This window comes from Amphibalanus amphitrite, unplaced genomic scaffold (assembly GCF_019059575.1).
Source record: "Amphibalanus amphitrite isolate SeventyFive unplaced genomic scaffold, NRLGWU_Aamphi_draft 000262F_arrow, whole genome shotgun sequence".
In the NCBI taxonomy this organism is placed as follows: Eukaryota; Metazoa; Arthropoda; class Thecostraca; order Balanomorpha; family Balanidae; genus Amphibalanus; species Amphibalanus amphitrite.
Window position 1 is genome coordinate 135,850 of NW_024881757.1, and position 18,975 is coordinate 154,824.

The 18,975-nt window shown below is 49.2% G+C and overlaps 1 protein-coding gene across 3 annotated transcripts in view; it reads right to left on the bottom strand.

Annotated features, from left to right (window-relative positions):
• Positions 1-18,975, bottom strand: part of LOC122386772 (Down syndrome cell adhesion molecule-like) — an 80,415-nt gene that overhangs the window by 50,778 nt on the left and 10,662 nt on the right. For all 3 annotated transcript variants that reach the window (XM_043376321.1, XM_043376323.1, XM_043376322.1), the window contains one exon: positions 17,862-18,234. In XM_043376321.1, coding sequence (XP_043232256.1) covers positions 17,862-17,940 — 79 coding nt within the window. In that variant the 5' untranslated portion in view covers positions 17,941-18,234. The remainder of the gene's footprint in view (positions 1-17,861; positions 18,235-18,975) is intronic.

Below are 18,975 nucleotides of genomic sequence, written 5' to 3' on the forward strand. Positions count from 1 at the left end.
CCTGTAAGGGCCCATATTAGCCTCCGAGAGCCCCCCCGCACTGGATTCTGAAGACCCGATGCCGGCTTCTAAGGGTCTGCATCGGCTTCTGCGGGTCCATCTTGGCCTTTGAGGGCCTTCTGTTGGCCTCTGGGGTCCAACGCCGGCCCATACCGGTCTTTTAGGGCCCCACACTGACCTCTGAGGGCCCGTGCTGGCCTGTAAGGACCCACCTTAGCCTCTGAGGGCCCCGCACGGGCTTCTGAAGACCTGATGCCGGCCTCTAAGGGCCCGCATCGGCCTAGTCTGAGGGCCCATCTTGGCCTTTGAGGGCCCTCTTCTGGCCTCTGGGGTCCAACGCCGGCCCATGTCGGTCTTTTAGGGCCCCACCCTAACCTCTGAGGGCTCCATGCTGGCCTGTAAGGACCCATATTAGCCTCTGAGTGCCCAATTCGGTCTCTGATGGTCTCAAACTGCCCTTTGCAGGCCCTGTACTGGTCTCTGAGGGCTCTAAACTGGTCCCTAAGAGCCCAAACCAGCCTCTAAAGGTCCCACGACCCACACCGGCCTCTGATGGTCCCATTTCTGTCTCTGGAACCGAAACTGCCCTTATGTGCCTCTGAGGGCCCCGTACTGGCTTCTGAAGGATAGATGCCGGCTTCTGAGGACCCATACCGGTCTTAAAGTGCCTCATAGCGATACCTGAGGCCCCACACTAGCCTCTGAGGGGCCCGCAAACTGGCCTATGAGGTTTAGTTTATTAGTTTATTATCACCAAGACACCCACAGGCACAAAGAGCCCACTTACGGATGCAGTCACATAACTAAAAAGGCAATCGACAAAATGCACGAACACGTGCATAAAACTGAGAACAGAGGCTGTAGTGTAGGTATTCAATCAGCCAATGTAGCTGCCCAGAGTACGGGCGTACGTCAAAGCCTCACTCCGAAATGATGCAGACGGGTGGTAAAAGTCTACGGAGGGACTATGCGTCAGGAATTCGTTGCACACAAGAGGGATGCGTGCGGTCAAGCTGTTCTTAACAGTGCTCACTCTCCCGAATGGAATGTGAAAAAGGCCGGTGCGACGGTTGCGCCTCCCCGGTACACTCAAACCAAACATGGAGACCAGGTGAGCACTGTCAATACGATGGTGAAGCACACTGTACAATAACATGATATCGGCATGAACGAGGCGAGCTTTAATGGAATCAGTGTTAAAATGCTGCAGTAAGGCACGATAGTCTAGAGAGGGACAGCGTCTCTGGGTCTTCGCCGCTAGCCACATAAGGAAGCGGTGCTGTAGCCGTTCCAATCGTGCAAGATGGGTTACGGCGGCCCCACTCCAAACCACGCTACCGTACTGGAGGACGGACCTGACATGCGCGTTAAAAACGCTCAACATCGCTTTGCACTCGAAGCGTGCCGCACGAGGACAGTCCGGCATCTGCATGCTCCTCATGAGAAGCCCAAGCATCCGATTAGCCTTTGACATGGTGTAATCGACATGATGACAAAACGTGAGCTTGGAGTCTAATATTACGCCTAGATCACAGATCTGACTACACCTTTCAAGCGAATGGCCATCCAAGTTGTACACAGCGTCAACAGGTGACGTACGAAGGGTAAAAGAAATGAATTTACACTTAGATGGGTTAAGACGAAGTCTCCACGTGTTCGACCAGAGGTGGAGGCGGTCAAGGTCAGCCTGCAGGGAAAGGACATCGGCGGGACTGCTGATGCGGTGGTAAAGCTTGAGATCATCAGCATAAGCAATGCAGTTGGTCTCAATGTGGTGAGGTATATCGGCCACATAGCACGCAAACAGTAAGGGGCCCAGGATGCTGCCCTCTGGGACGCCCGACTGGACAGGAATCCACTGTGAGCGTTTCCCATTGAGGACTACTCGCTGTGTCCGGTTCCTGAGATAGGAGCAGAGCCAGTCATAGGCGACACCAGATATGCCAAAGGAGTGATGCAGCTTGTGCAGGAGTAGGGTGTGGTTCACGCTTGTGAAAGCTGAAGAGTAGTCAGTATAGACTGCGTCAGTCTGCTTTCCTCTCGCAATCGAGGACCAGCAGTGATCAAGGAAACAGGATAGGTTGGAGACGCAGGATCGGTTTGGAAGGAAGCCGTGTTGGGAGGATGGCAGGGCAGGTAAGCAGGCGGGTAACAAGCTCTCCGAAACCACCTGTTCCAAAATCTTTCCACAGATCGGTAACAGCGACACGACAGGTCTCTACACCGGCCACTGATGGCCCTATTATGTTCTCTGGGGGCTCAAGCCTAACCTTTGGGCGTCACGCACTTGCTTATGAAGGCCCACATCAGCCTCTGGGGCCCTACCTGGGGCCTTTGAGGCCCTTCGCTGACCCTTGGGTCCAACGCCGGCCTCTGGGGGTCTGACACCGTACTCTAAGGGCCCCATTGCAGCCTCTAGGCGATAGGTATCGCCGAAGCGCTATCGATGGGCCCATAAGTGTAGGAACCATGGGTGCGTGGGCGCAGTTACACCAACAATAATTCTGCAGTGAGTGCAGACAATGTATTCTGCATCCACAATAATCTTGAACAAAACACCCTTTCCTCAGCAACACTACTTTCCATGCAGCACGACAAATTTAGGATATTTTGCCCACTATCCGTCTTTCGAAGCATTTGCTACTGTAATGGTCTTCAAAATTTGCATTTGTGCTCAAGTAAAAAAAAAAGATTAAACGGAAGTCGGAACACATGTGATTGAACAGTGAACAGATACCGATGACCCACTGTTAAATGCTTCATAACCAATGCTTCAAAATGCACTTTTCGGTACCTTTTCGACATGGTGCACCCTCAAAGCTCTCAATGAGCCTCCGCTCGGGTGCCGCTCCCTACCCCCCCCCCCCCCCCGCTTCACCGGCCATGGCCTAGATTTCTGCACCCGTGCACTACGCCCGTGGGCCCCTTTAAGCTAGCACCGGCGGGCCCCCCGGGTCAGCGCAGGGGCCCCTTTGCCAAGTTGGCCCCCCCCCAAACTCCAAGTCTGCAGGAAATGCATTTCCTGCGTTTTTGTTATCACGAAATATTTGATATTTTATCTCCATTCGTCGCATTATCAAGCTGAGCTGACTTCTTCCAAACTGCATTCATAGACGGAAATCACCTCTCTTGTTTATGTGTTGAGCGTTTTTTCGTTGTACCGTGAAGCGCTTCCCGCGGCCTTTTATCTCATTCTCTTGTATCTCGGACAATAGACTGAGAGGCCGGGGCTGGCGGCTTTTCTTCTCCGCCAATCTGGACTATAATGTGCCGGGCTGGTGCATACCAATTAGAGACGCCGGCCGGCCAATGTGGCTCATAACGGCGGCATCGCGCCGCCAGGTTCCCGCCGCTGCCGACCCGACCGGGGCCGGGCACCGCGCCGGCGCGGGGGGGACCCTGAGCAGAGGGCGGACCCCTGTCAGAGGTGGGGCCCTGACTGAGGGCTGCCCCGCCCGACCCAGCTCTTCTGAACAGGATAATGCCTTCTTGTTTCGATAAGGAGTCGGTGCTTTTATTGAAATGATGATGTGCTACTGTTGAATGGTACCCAAGTATGGTGTAAGTTACAGGACCATCATAACCTATATAGCAAGAATTACTGACATTGATCGTGATTTAAAGCTGCTTATCGCATGAAGTTACGATAATATTATGAGTTCATTATCAAACTTAAATTATGAAATGGACAAACCACCAGGGTTGTGCTTGACTCATGAGTCGAGTCAGAAATTTGACTCAACTCTGACTCAAATGAGTCAGATTTGAGTCGAGTCGGATAAAATGTTGAGCTGTTGAGTTGAGTCAGAGTTGAGTCGGACAAAAATCTTAAGGTGTTGAGTTGAGTCAGAGTTGAGTCAGTAAAATAACTTTTGACATTGAGTTGAGTCAAAAACATTTAGGAACATGAGTCAGCTGACTTAACTCTCTAGAAACAATATATAGTATAATTTTTCATTCTCCCCCGCTCAACAACTTAGACCTGGCCCTGCTGCCGGATTTTTCACCCCCCCCCCCCCGCTCAACAACTTTTTTATCTGAGTCAATTTTGAGTCAACACACTTGACTCAACAAAAAATTTGAGTCAAGTTTGCGTCAACTCATATTTTCATTGAGCCGCTTGAGTCATGAGTCGAGTCAAGGGAAAAAATCAGCTCCTTGTTTGAGTCAGAGTTGAGTCAGGGCATTCTGAAGTTGAATGATGAGTCGAGTCGGCAAATTTTCTTGAGTCGAGCACAACCCTGCAAACTACTGCTTAACAACCAGGTTTGAGCACGACGGCATAATCGGCAACGGAGCGATTCGGAGAACATCTTCCAATATTTCACGCATGTAATTACTTTGATCCAGCAACAGAAATAAAAGCTACAGCAAGGCTGCGATTTGTGATGGTGACTTTTTATATTGATCTGCTGTATACGGCAATGATGTGCAGTGTATGATTAAGCTCCTCATATTGTTTGGAAACCAAAATGTTTCTTTTCCTTTTTCACGCTTTTCATAGCCCATCCAATCAATTAAAAAACTTTTATTTTGGCATGCACTGTTACAAGAGTGAAAGGGACATTTTAAATTTGACATCAACACAAAATGTCCCAAAAATGCGTGAAATATGTTATCATCTCACCTCAATTGTCTGTCGAGTTTGACAAGCCTGCCAATATTTGTCTTGTACAAAAGGCATTGTGCTAGGGATTCCACAAAATGCTGTGCATAGGTCAATTCTAAAGAAAATTTTTGGTGAGATTCTGGGTAAAGGCTGAAACAGACTCTTTCCGCATTCAGGAAATCGCATGCAAGAGCCTATTCAAATACATTATAATTCTTCTCGCATCAATCGCTTGCGGGAGGTGCGTGCGATTGATGCAAGCGTGCTTTCATGTATTTGAATAGGCTCTCGCATGCGATTTCCTGACTGCGGAAAGAGTCTGTTTCAGGCTTAAGATGGTGTGTTTGCTAAAGCGTTTTTTTCTTTTCGTAATTGACCTCTGTTCTGTTTTATGTGCACTTGTGATCATCTCTGTTCCCCAAAACAGCCTCGCTCCGCTTTCCAAGGATGAGCAGGTGTTACTTTCCAAGCCACATTGTTGGCACTTACATTGCAAAGTAGTCTACAAATTCATATTTCAGACGTGAAATGTTGCGATTTAAATGCTTGTTACTTCATGGAGGATTTCCACTCAGCACCGTGACGGGTTCATTCCATTTATTAAACAGCACCCCGTTCCGGAGTGGGTACCCACTCACCGGCCTTTGGAAATGATTTGCTTGTGCCGCGGCCGCGGCGCTGGCAGTCCGGTGGGGTTCGTGACATTAGCCTACAAATCGAGCCGCCGTTGACGCTAGCCCAACGCCCGAGGTTTTAATGCACGCATCAATCGTCGGGCACGGACCACTCACGTGACGTGCCCTCGGGACAGCCTCTCATACGTTTGGAGCTAATTATAGGTGGCGGAAAATCAGGTAGACAGGCACCATCAGTTCACGCGGCCGAACACTGCTGAACTGGCCGCAGCCGAATACACCGAAATTATGGATTTAGCGCGTTGGCATCAAAGCATTCATCACTGCGACACTGTTGGATGACAGCATCGAATTTGCATGCATTTAACCGTCACAATGCGACAACGGTCACTGTCAGACGTCTCCCATGTGCCTTCCTCTTCTCTCTCTCTCTCTCTCTCTCTCTCTCTCTCTCTCTCTCTCTCTCTCTCTCTCTCTCTCTCTCTCTCTCTCTCTCTCTCTCTCTCTCTCTCTCTCTCTCTCTCTCTCTCTCTCTCTCTCTCTCTCTCTCTCTCCCCTCTCCCTCTCTCTCCCCCTGACCACGGTCACCGGACCCAGAGCTCACACACATCACCTCCCAGCCACTGCATAGCTCGTTGGCCGCCTGTTCTGTATCCTGGTCATGATCGTGCTCATGCCGACGAGTCTGACGCGCCGCCAATCAGGGCCCAGTGCGTGTGATTGCCGCTGGACGAGCGGCACTAGCGGCGACGACGGTACTGCTCCGACTGGGCCAATTAAGATCGATCCGCCGAGCCTGCACCGCCCGGCACGGAGCGCTCGTGGACTGGATCAGCACGGACATATGAACAGGCAGGGTATGGTTTGGTACGGTCGGTACGATACGTTACGGCACGGTACGGTACGGTACGGTGCGGTACGGTACGGTTTGGGATCGGTACGGTACGGCACGGTACGGTACGTGATCGGTATACCCACACGAGCGGAGACGAAACGGCACAGTAATGACACAGACAGACAGGATAGAGACACGGCACGGCATGGGATCAGCACGGAACGGCACGTTAAGGCACGCCACGCACGGACTAACGCGCAGACAGAGTTAATACACGGTATGGTGTGGCACGGTACGGGGCGGGAAAAGCACGGAAGAGGCACGGATCGACAAAAGACGGCACTGATTCAGCACGAACGGCAGTGAGGCTGCACGGACAGCGACCGACATGGTACGGCGTACAAATACGAGACATTTCAGTGCCCGGTATGCACGGACACAGAGACTGGCACGGAGACGAGTACCGATACAAGCACGGACACGGACACACACGGATACCCGTGCGAACACACGAACACAGACTTACAGACACAAACAGACACGTTCCAAAGAATAACAAGACACACGTGTGCACAGGCACGGCGTGAAGGAACTGACATATACATACACAGTAACTGATATGGATATTGGAATGGATATTACCTTATACGTGTAAGAATGTGTATGGATTTTGGAATGGTCAGGACAGGTGTAAAGGCATAGCTGCCGCACAGTACAGCTGAGGCTGGGTGTGCTGAAAATAAATACAACAAACGCGAGGTTCTTTTAGACTTTTTGCTTGCGGTAAAAAAAGTATAAGCCAGATGGGTGACGCAGGGCTGCCTTGTGCCACAGCATGACGCGTGCAGCGAGTATGTTTAGCGGTCACACAGCCAGCCCTAATGAGAGGTCTATTTTTAGAGTGGCGTGTTTGTCACATGGTGGGTGGCGCAAATCGCTAGATTAACATGCCACTCACCTATTGAGACTTCTTGGCTTCATGTTTGGCAAGTCTGAGCCTACATCAATGTACTTTATTTGAAAGCAAACGACGAAGCACATGAATGGAAGTCGTTGCAATTCAGGTATAGTAATTAATCTCGTAGTAAAATGCAAACACTTCGTCAGAAATGCATGTAGGTACATACAGGCCGTTTTCACGACGGAACTTTCGCAGAGGAACTTATTTGATACCTAAAAAGTACCTACCCTTAGAGGCCTTAACATCCCTCAAACTGAAATATTTTATGTTCAAAATAATTTTAGAAGTTTAAATCCGGGCATTTTTTGCCCTCAAATCACTTATTTATTTACAAACACAGCAATTTTTAGTTCTAGTAGCCCACCTTTCGACTATGAGGTATTAAATCAGCGTGGCAACTTGCTCCCTCTTTGCTCCCTCGGGTATCTAATTCCGGAATTCTTAAAAACAAGGAAAGTATATATCGAGTTCTCTTTTATGCCTATTCAGTTATGTTTTAATGGTGATTAAAATATGACAAATTTTTTAATTACATTTCATATAAGAAAACACGCAAAACAATGAAACAAAAATAACTACGGCAGATAATTACCTTCAGGTATCTAATTCCGACCAATCAGCACCTCAGTAGGATATGACGTCATACAAGAATGGTGGTGAAGGCCGTTTGCAGTCCCGGCCGGTAGGTCACGTGACCGCCGGGCGCCTCGGGTCACGCGGCGGTCGGGAGTCGGACGCGAGGCGTGGTCGCGGGCGGACGCGCGGGGCATCATGCTTTGCTTTGCTTGCTTTGTCAACTTCATATAACTTACTATCGCATTCGTGTGAAAGCCAAACACTGCTCAGTGCCCTTAGAAATTGAGTTTTGGAAAGCTCAAGTCCCTATAGCTCCTCAGGTCGGCAACAGTTGAAGCCTCATCTGAACCCATGTGAAAAAACGAGGGTAAGGAACCTTGTGTTGCTTTTTCTTTTACCGTCATAATTATCTCAAACCATCACAATTTTGAGTTGCCACATTGTCTGCTTCACTACATTCGTGTAAAACTTGGGTGAAGGCTGGTGGCTCAAAGAAAGGTGAAGATATTTCTTTAAGTGCCTAATCCGTGAAATTGAAATATCCCGGCTTTACAAATCTACACTTTTCATTTTCTCCACGATACATTTTTTAAAATTGTTTAAATTTTATCTACATTTGTTAAAATCGGGGCTTTGGTTTTGTGTAAACTAGATCATAAAGTTTACTATAGTTTTGTGTAACCTGATGGCTGAAGAAAATAGTAATTTTGCTAAAATGATGTGCGGAAATTTGTTGCTTTCCAAATCAAATTACTCATACCTATATTTCATTCAAAATTAGGAGGCATTATTACTGTTTTTTCTTGTAACATGAACTGAGTTTGGGTACGGTGCTCCGGAAACGTTGTGGAACTTTAAGCTAGCTAGAGCAGTTTCCATAAAAATTGTTTAGATAGTTGACATGGCTTGTTGACAACTCTTGCTGTTTCTAAAAAGTGAAAAAAAAATATTTTCCTGCATTAAGCACACAAGGCATGTTATTCTCATAAGCTATCGAATGTGTGTGTGTTTTTTTTAAGCTGTTTTTTAAGCTTTTAAGCTGTAACTTCAGTTACTTCACTTTAGAACATATTGCCCAGAATGCGTCACTGATCATGAGCTGGTATATCATATCATATGTAGCAAATACATAAATGAGAATAGTGTGTCATGGATTTTTGTGCATGCTTCTGGATCATCTGTAATTACATCAAAGGCTCGGCTCAAGAGTGTCCTGCCGACCAGCTTATGCCCAACCCTTTCTGTCCGCAGAACGTCGCCTGCGACTCCCGCACGCCGTTTGCCCCGGCCGTCCGTACTGGTCTTCGCGCTGCGAGCCGCGCTGGAGTTCGCGGCGGCGTCGTGGAGCTCCCATCGGGACGGCGTGTGATGCCCGCGTCGAGCTTATAAGCCGTGAGCTTCGATTGGCGGCTCACGCGGTCACCAGCTGTATGTACAGCCTCGGCCCCGACGACCCCGCTAATGGCCGAGACCGGCATACCCCCGGCATGGGTCCGCTGTCCGGCGCAGCGCTGGCCGCCCGCATGCTATGCTACTTTTGGCTGTATCGCTGCCCAGCGGGAGCGCGCTCCACGCTGCGGAAGAGGTACACGTTGCGACCCGACTGAGGACTGCAACCGGATGGTGACACGTCGGCCTCTGCGCCCTGGCCGGGGCAGGCGTGACCGACGTCACAGTGGAGGAACGCCCAAACAAGACCAGCCCACCGTCGGAGCAGCATGGAAATATCATGTTCTGCCTGGACGTCGGACCCGGCGGCCGCAGTCGCAGTGCACTTGCACACGTGCGGAGAGGGGCGCTGGAGGCTACTCTGGAGCTTCTGCCATTCCGCGGCGCGACTGCTGGCAAAACGGCGGCGATTGAGGCGGTTGGGAACAGCTGCAGCAATGGTGATGGCGGTGATGGCGACATGGCGGTTTGGGACTTCATCTCAGCGCGGCCGCCGCCCAGGCGCCGCTGCGCCCGGCTGCTCAGCCACCTACCGGATGGCGGGGTGGCCCTTACGGCCCTCACGCCCGTTCGGTCTGCGGCCACGTTGTGTGGTGGCGGTCGCGGGGTTAGCGGCGTTGGACTTCGTCCTTTATCCAGACTGCACCGTACCATCTGAACGGATGGATCTGCCAAGAAAGATGACATCCAAGGCGGCTATGAGGCGATCACAAAGCTTCACCAAGAGCTTCTCCTTCATGGGGCCGGCCGGCCGTTAAGTCGCAACACCGGCTGCCGAGTGCCAACAGCTGCGTGCGCTGGCGTCGACGCGTTGTGGGCCGCGCTGCTGACGCCCAAGCTGCGATATCAACCATCTATGAATAAGTGGCAGCGGTGGCGGCTTGTCAGTTGTTAACGTGCCTTAACAGCAAGGGCGGCGCCACCGTGGGGGCAGTGGGGGCAGACTGCCCCCACTGACAAGAGGCCGTGGGGGCAAAACTATATTTTTGCCCCCACAAAATTTGGCTGATGTGGAAAAGGGAACAGCAGACCTATGCAATATTCCTGATGGGATAGGACTTGTGACGATGCAAACGAGGCTACAAAACTCCAATGCAAAGCTGTGGTGATGTGATGATGGCAAAGAAATTCCTTTATTTGCCATAACATTTCCTTCATCTGGACAATTTTGGATGGCAACGGCTAGGGGCAAGGTGCTCCAGGGCCCAGTTTCACCAAGCTCTGTTTGGAGTAGTTTCGGCGAAACTACCCCAAAGCAGTTTCACCAAATGGGGTAGGTTCTGATTGGCCACTTCCAAACTACCCCATGGAGTAGTTCTTATTTTACCCCAAATTTGCCATGCAAACAGATGCTCACGGTCCGTGAGCAACTGAACAAGCCAATCAATCAGCTGATTATCGTCGGTTCTACCCCAAATATCCGACCAAAATTACGGCAGACATTCGTGGGGTAATCTGTGAATATGATACCAATTGTGAGCAAGAATTGACAGTAAAATAGTAATAAGAACATACTTTATTGAAGTCCAATCACCTGTCACGTTTGAGTACGCATTATTCATAGCATACCTACTTCAAATTTCATCCAAGTATTTTACTGCATGTAGCCTGCGCCACCTATGCTTGTGATCTACAACACCAAAAGAAGCATTATAGATGTCGCCCATAGCTGAATGCCAGGAATTTTACTTTTTTTAACTTAAAGGTTTTCTTCAACAGTGACCTTGAATACCGGATGAGGAAGCCTTGAAATACAAACAATAAAAATGCACATTCTTCACGGTGGTTACATGCTGCGTCTTGTTGAAATGATCCAAGTACTTGTGTGATCTATTCAAATTATCATTTGAGCCTATATATGGCCTTGATTTGAGGCATCTATGTATTAGGGTCAATAAGCAAATATCCAGCAAATATCAAGACGCTAACAACTGAAAGCAATATAAAAATGCCGTACCTAAATCAGCAAGAGGATGTGTCGTGCATACCTAGGTAATTCTCATTAGAAATAAAAAGCATATGGTGCACGAAATTCGTAAGAAGCAGTTGTTAAAAATACCAGGCCAAGTGGATTCGATACTTTCCATATCTATTTTTTTTTTGTCGCTGTTGTGCATATCTCAATTAAGTTGCGTTATGTGCCGTACATCTGTAATGTTTGTATTTTGTAAGGCACATTAGAAATAAAAAGCATCTGGTGCAAAAGATTCGTAGTTAAAAGTCGTCAAAAATACCAAGCAAGGTGTATTCGATACTAAAACATGCACTAATTTACTGAAACATTTAATTATAAAACACTAAACATCTAATCTAATTTAACATCTAATCTAATCTTAAATATCTAATCTAAACATCTAATCTAAGCATCTACGGGTCCCGGTCCCGTAGCTCAGTTGGTTAGAGCGTTGGATTCCGCGTGGTGAGAGCACGCGTTCCCGGTTATAACAGTCCGGGTTCGAAGCGCGACGGGCGCTCGACATTTATGGGCCTCCTGACAGGTATGGTTGTGGTTGGTGGCAGGCCGTAGCCAGGCGAAGTCAGCGAGGGGACCGGCCGTGCGCGGCTTTGTGCGCACGTAAAACTTTGGAATCTAAATTCTGCCATAGAATCGGAATTGCGCGATCGGAGGGTAGAGGGCAGAGTCATCGCAACAAGCTTCGCTTAGCGGTGGCTCTGTCCTTGTGAATCCTTCCCATCAAAATGTTCGGACTAAATTTATAATAAAAAAAAATCTAATTTATGAAAACACTAATTAATATTAAAACATTCGATACTATTCGATAATAAAACTAGATAAATCGATATTCGATAATGTAACCTATCCATCAAGATTCGCGGTTGTGCATTGCATTCCTTTCTCAATACAGTTGTGAATCTTGGAAACTGAGGCGCCATGGTGCCATCGTTACCAAGGTGATTGGTGGACAAATACAAGAAGCCAAATCGAATGTGTTCTTCATTTCACGCCGTCGTGAAATGAAATTCTCGACCAATCAAAACGTTCCGTTGTTTTGCTGATGCTGCTTGCTTAGCAAACATTCACAAGAGATGCCGAGACTACCCCATGGGGGTAGTTTGAGCTGGTGAAACTGGATTCTATCCCATGGGGTAGAATGGAAATCTACCCCATGCCGAAATTACCCCACTTGGTGAAACTGGGCCTGGATTCTGCAGATCGGGGTGTCAACAACAGTAGGGTCACCTCAAGCTTGCCCCCACTGGCGAAAATTCGTGGCGCCGCCACTGCTTAACAGACGTTGCGAATAGCCCGCGTTGGAATCGCATGGTTGGGAACACATCGCAAGTAAAAATGGGCTTCCTTGATGAACCTACTTTTTAAGCATTGTAGCCTTTGTAATTTTGGATGTTTTGCTGTAGATATTATTTTCTACATATATACTATATAGGCACTCACGTGCTTTAAATCGCGCAATGCAATTGAACCATGGTAAAGACAATGATAAATGAACTGAGAGGTGACATGCCCCATGCTTTGTGTGTGTATGTGTGTGTGTGTGTTTTTTTTTTTTGGCCAGTCGATAAAAGTGGTTTTGGACATTGGATGAGTTTTTAGGGGTGTGGTGAGGGGGGATGTAATTCCACAGACCTTCTGTCAGATTCACTAATGCAGTAGGTCTGTGCGGTGTTTAGTTATCGGAGCATTCTTTGAAAGTCGTGAATAGGGCCACCGAGTACCCAGGGGCCCGGGAACGATTTTCAAGTTGGGGGGGCGAGCCTAAAATACCTGACATGATAGATATGAAACAATGGCGTAGCTAGGGGTCTAAGGGGACACATACCCCCCCCCCCCCACCCCCGTTGGGTTCAAAGGGACCCTCGGGTCCGAGAGGCCCTGCGGCGCCATTTGGCCGCTGAGGGTTAACGATGGCCATATTTCTACTCAGAAGGGCCCCATGGGGCTCGTTAGAGCACCTCATGGGTCCTAAATAGCCACACTAAGATCTCCATAAGGTCCCCACGCCGACTCCTGAGGGCCTCTTGCGGCTTTTAAGGGCGCCTCGGTGGTCTCCAAAGGCCCGTTATTGGCCTCTGAGAGTTCTTACCGGCCTATGAGGGGCTAGTTCTAGGAGCGTTTCCCGCCTGTGATGGTCCCACACTTATTTTTCTGAGGGCCCCATAACGGCAAATGTGGGGCCCTCCGGCGCCTATGAGGGCCCACACCGGTGCCTCTGAGGGTTTCACACCCCCAACTCTGAGTGCCCACACCAGTGCCTATTAAAGCCCTATATCGGCGGCTGTGACTTTTGAGGGCCCCACACCAGTAACTCTGAGGGCCCCACCGGCGTCTGACAGTACCATGCCGGTCTCTAAGGACCCCACAGGACTTTTTCTGCCGGCCTAAGGACCCCTTGCCGGTCACTGAGACCCCCTGCCGGCTTGTAGAGAGTTCGCGTTAGCAGCTCTAAAGGCCCCTCACCCGTCTGTAACGGCTCCACCAGCGTCTATGAGGGCCCACAGCTACGCCTGTAAGGACCCTCATCGGCGCCTCTGAGAGAATCACACTAGCACCTCTGAGCGCCTACACCGGCACCTGCATGACGGCCCCACACCGGTGCCTCAAAGGCCCCTTACCGGCGGCTCTGAGGGCCCTACGCCGGTGACTCTGAGGGTGCTACCGATAACCGAAGGCACCACACAAGCCCTTAGTGTCGCTGAGCTTTCATCCCATACACGCCCTCCGAGGGCGCCACGTCAGTGCACTCATCGCCCCACACCCCTCCCTCACACCCGGAGAGGGTTAACTGTGTTATACCTACCTATAGCAACGATTTTACCACCGTTGTGCGTTATGTATTTCTCAAAGTTGACTCAAAATGGTCCAGTATAAAATCTGGCCTGCCAAACTTATGGCCAAAATCAGGTCCAAATCAAAGCGGGATGACAATAGCAGATGTTGTCAAATCGATACTGTATCAGCAGAAACCATACAGATGGCAAGGAAAATGCCGTGTGTTGATGTTTAGATGTGTAAAGAAACAAGAAGGAAAGAAGTCCGGAAAAGGGAGGCAAAGATCTTTTCTCGCTACCTCAATGTTGAGGGGGCGCCGCCCCCTCGGCTCCCAAGTTGGGGGGGCAAGCGCCCCCGCTGCCCCCCCTGTTCCCGGGTCTATGCGTACCTAAAGCCGTGATATTCCCCCACAAAAACTTCTTTTAAATAACCGGGGATAGGTACATGAGCAGAGTAAATGCTATTACGAACGCCTATCACAATGCTGAGCGAATAGGAAAATCCATAGATGGAGAATTGTGCCGCGTTACGGGTGCTCGGGCGCAGCCAATCCACCGTTACCCCAGCGGTGACCTTGACCCGCATCGTCTGTCTCGGCTCCAAAGCCAAACCGGCGTGGAATTGGGAGCGTTCGAGCACTCATGGTCCAGCGCAATTCTCCACCTAAATCCATTCCTGATACACATTTGCTTGCTCATAGTCATGTAACCCCGGTAAATTCACCCAACTTTCATATTGGTCGCTCCATAGACAGATGGCCACAGAGATCAACTTAAAAGGCCATTGTTGCATTCATTTAGTGGAGATCATTAAAGAGCCGTGACAGGCCACAAGTCGCGTGACAGCATACGTGTAACGACCAATGACGTCGGCCTGCAAAACCCAATGGAAGCGGCTAGCAGCGTGCAATAAAACAGGGCGCTGCTTTCTAAATGTCTGTCGTGCGCCATAAATGAATATATTTTTCGTAGCCTGGCAACTCAGTATCTTTTTTTAACTATTGTACTAGTATTTAATAATTTCATAATTTTATAATTGTGCTTACGCTTTATGTTGATATTAGTGATAAATCCTTAGATAAAGTAAATCGATGTGATATTTAATAGAAAAACAGCAAACTAACGCACCATTCATTCGAAAGCTGGGGAACCTACTAAAAAGAACTACTAAAATTCCTGTGGAACCAAAGGATCAAATGGGGATTAAATAGATGCCTGCTATTCCGTCGTGAAAACGGCCACAGTGCATTTTGCGCAAATGTAAACGTTTCTAGTGAGTTTACACTTAAGTCATGTTGGTATAAACTTATACCAGATTATTGCGTTTAATTACCAAAGTTGAATAGCACTTCAACGCGAGCTCTTACTACTTTTTGATCAAAAGTAGACATAAGGGAATATCAGTTCACTTTGTCCCATTGACCTTATATGGTCACATGCGTGGTGCAAAGCTTAATACCCAAATATTTATTTGATTCATCTCCGGTTTCCGAGAGTGTGAAAGTAGTACACCACTTTTTTATTTTAAGATATAGTTTTCCAGGCTCCCACTGATCCTGATGCCTTTAACTCAACTCGATTAACGGCAGAAACTGAAAACCTTTCCTAATCGGAGGTTGGTAGTCTGAGCTCTCTCTCTCTCTCTCTCTCTCTCTCTCTCTCTCTCTCTCTCTCTCTCTCTCTCTCTCTCTCTCTCTCTCTCTCTCTCTCTCTCTCTCTCTCTCTCTCTCTCTCTCTCTCTCTCTCTCTCTCTCTCTCTCTCTCTCTCTCTCTCTCTCTCTCTCTCTCTCTCTCTCTCTCTCTCTCTCTCTCTCTCTCTCTCTCTCTCTCTCTCTCTCTCTCTCTCTCTCTCTCTCTCTCTCTCTCTCTCTCTCTCTCTCTCTCTCTCTCTCTCTCTCTCCCTCTCTCTCTCTCTCTCTCTCTCTCTCTCTCTTTCTCTCTCTTTCTATTATTGTCGCTCGTCTTTGCCACAGCTTCATTACATTCTCCGTTTGCTGCAAGGTTATGATGTATAAAAAACTTTTGGAGCATCTCAGATGTAGATAACGCATGTTGTCGTGGAAAATACATCTACATGTTATGCAGCACGGCTTCGATTTACAAAGAGTGTATTCAAGAACCAATATTCGTCTCCCAACTTTGTGCAAGTCAGCTCTCAGCAGAACGGCAATGTAAGGTTCATTGAACATACGCTACCAAAGTCATTCATGTCTTGAAAAGCGTGTGCAGTATCGTATCTTAATGATCAGATGCTTTGAGGCAAAAACGTGTTAGTCATTTTCCTTTTCCGATCAATGACGGAGCAATAGAAGCTATTGCTGCCTCCCTCGCTCTAAAAATACGGGCTGATAGTCACCGTGTTAATTATGTACTCCGAGGTCATTGTATTTTGCGCATTTGGGTGCCCGAAATAGGCGTTATCTGCGTGGGTGCGTGGCGATATTCTCACACATTAGGACCAGCTCTGTCATGTCAGGATGCATATAGGATGTGTATCGCGCCTATGCCCATCGCAGTCGTTTGATCAATACAGGGAGTGGCAGGTTTTTGTCCCTCCTCAATGGAATGACGTCAGAGTGGCTCGGGCCCGTAGTCCCGCCCGGCTGAGCATGCAAATTGATTTAGACCCTTGGACCATGGACTGGCCGCATCCGATAGACAACTCACATGTGGGCCGTTCAGGTATTCAGTCCTAACAAGACAAACAACAAAGGCTTGACGCTACGAATCGCACCGTCTTTACCGACCATTTTTCCTCGTTTCGGTGTCAAATGCACGTTCCCTCCAACACCATCCAGCCCACGGCTTTCACCCGACACCGAGCCACATGGTGGTTTTCCCAGCGGAGCATCCCGTTATCCAAACCGAGCCGGATAAAGCTACCCACAGCCTATCTCTGAAATGGAGCCAGAGCGTGACACAAGGACACAGGGCCAGACAAGAAAACGGCCATTAATTATACATGCAAAGGAGGTCGGGCGGTGGTGCGGCTCGGCGGGGCGTGCTGCCGACAGTGCAGCGGTGCGCCGACTGAGTGCCTATTTACTGGAGATCGGCAGGAAATCCGCCCGCATTCGGAGCCTTTCCTGCGCGACGATAGGATCGGCTGCGATGGACACCGGCTAACGCGGCCTGGGGCGGGGAGAGACTGGTGGTAAGAGGCGGGCGGAGGCGGGTGCTGGCGGGTATAGATGAACCAGGGCATCTCGAGACACGCCAATGTGGATAGTGGAAGGCAGACAGGTGCAGAGGCGGGCCAAAGGCGTGAGTAGGCGGATGGAGGCGTGTCAAATACAGGCGTATATGAGCTAGAGGCGGGCAGAGGCGGACATACTATCGAGCTGGGGTGAGTTTCCATCCACCTGCTGATCGCCTCCCTTTCCCACCAACCACCCAACCATGACTGGTTGGTGAGCCCGACTCTGCCGTTTAGGACAGAGTTGGGTGCCGGAATGTCGGAGCTGCGGGGCGCTGGGCTGTCGGGGCGTGTGAGGTGGGCTGTCGGGCCGTGGGGAGATCTGGAGGCATGGTATCCGTCGTGTCGGATCAGAGCGGCGGGGCGGACACGGCTGTGGCGGGACTAGCACGCACAGCGGCCACGGAATCGAGATTAATGAGACGTCATCGCGAACTGAGTGAGCCGAAACCCGACGCAGCAGACCCGTGGCGGTTTCGTGGGATTAAACAGCTCGGTCTTCTGGTGTGTTAAACGAAACGGCAGCAGGAGGTTAAGTGTGAGTCGTAAGGCTCGTATATTGTGTAACTTCTGGCACTTATACTATGCAAGGTATTTTGTGGCGTTTGATATTATATCAGAAAAATAAATCAAAAGTACTTGCGTTCTTCCATATAGTTGCACTTTTTTGATGCTCGTGCAAAAGGGCGTTTTTTATCGATGTCGGAACAATTCAAAACCCAAGAACTACTTTAAAATGGCGTTGATTTGGCAAACCATTATGTAGACTCAATGGAATGACCTGCAATTCATGTAAGTACATACAGTTTTAGGTCATCAGTCATGAATTTCACAAATAAGAGTGCACTTACCGTTTGAAAGGGCCACGGAGCAGTATAAGACGAACCATCTGAGAAGCCAGCGCCTCCATCCCTCTACCTGAACCTCCATCACTCTGTCCCTGGGGTCCTGAGCGGCGCACCCCTAGCACCTGCGAGGGCTCGCTCGTCGCCACCTGATCACTGCCACCGACCCAGTCCGCCGCATTTGACCGGTGACTCGAGTCCAACGCTTCTTCGTCAGTTGTCTCCTTCGGACTGCCCTCAGTCCACCCGCCTTCAGTCCGCCTGTCTCCCGCCTCCTGTCCGCCTTTCGCCTGCCTCCTGTCCGCCTTTCGACCGCTTTCTGATCGCTTGTCAGGCGTCTGATGTTTTGAAGCACCAGCGCACCGCCGAAGTGGAGTTCCTGAAATCGTTGGAGGGTGTCAGACATGTCAGCTACAGCAGGTATGACGGTCAACTACAGGCGAACTTGGACAGATGTCAGACAACTTGGACGGTTATGACGCCTCGACCAGCTTGAAATGGCATTACTGGTAAGCCGTATGCGGTGGTATTGCGTTCATCAGTGCTTAATTCATACACATGCTATTACATGTCATCAGCAAAGAACTTCATGACACGGTACATTGCAAGCGCCTAACTTTGGCCAACTTATTCATAATAGTGAATAAACGTTTACGGGCCTTTTAGCGTTTGCATTACCATATAGAACTAATTTTACCTGTGTAAATAAATGAGGATCGATTGCTGGCCAACTTAAATCTGGTTATGGAGTTATTTACTGTGACAAGCTTCGTGGAAAGTATCTAATCTCTAATTATGACATTACCTATATACCAAGTTGAATTCAAGTTCAAATGTTCGCGCTCGGTTGCCTGCCGTTCTTGTTTGTTCAGTTGTCAGCTGTTCAGCTGTTTTGCTGGGCACTATTTGTGCGTTGCAAGTGATCATTAAGAGTCCGATCGCTTAGTCACGCCTACGTATAGGTGGGGCTACGTAGGTTGAAGACTGTCACCCAAACGACCAGCGTTAGCGCCAGCGCAAGAGTCCAAGTTTTGAGCTCGTGACCCTAGGAACTGCAGTGCAGAGAGTTTCGAGAAATGACTGTTTTTCTTGCACTTTCTTCGCGAACACGTGGCCAAAA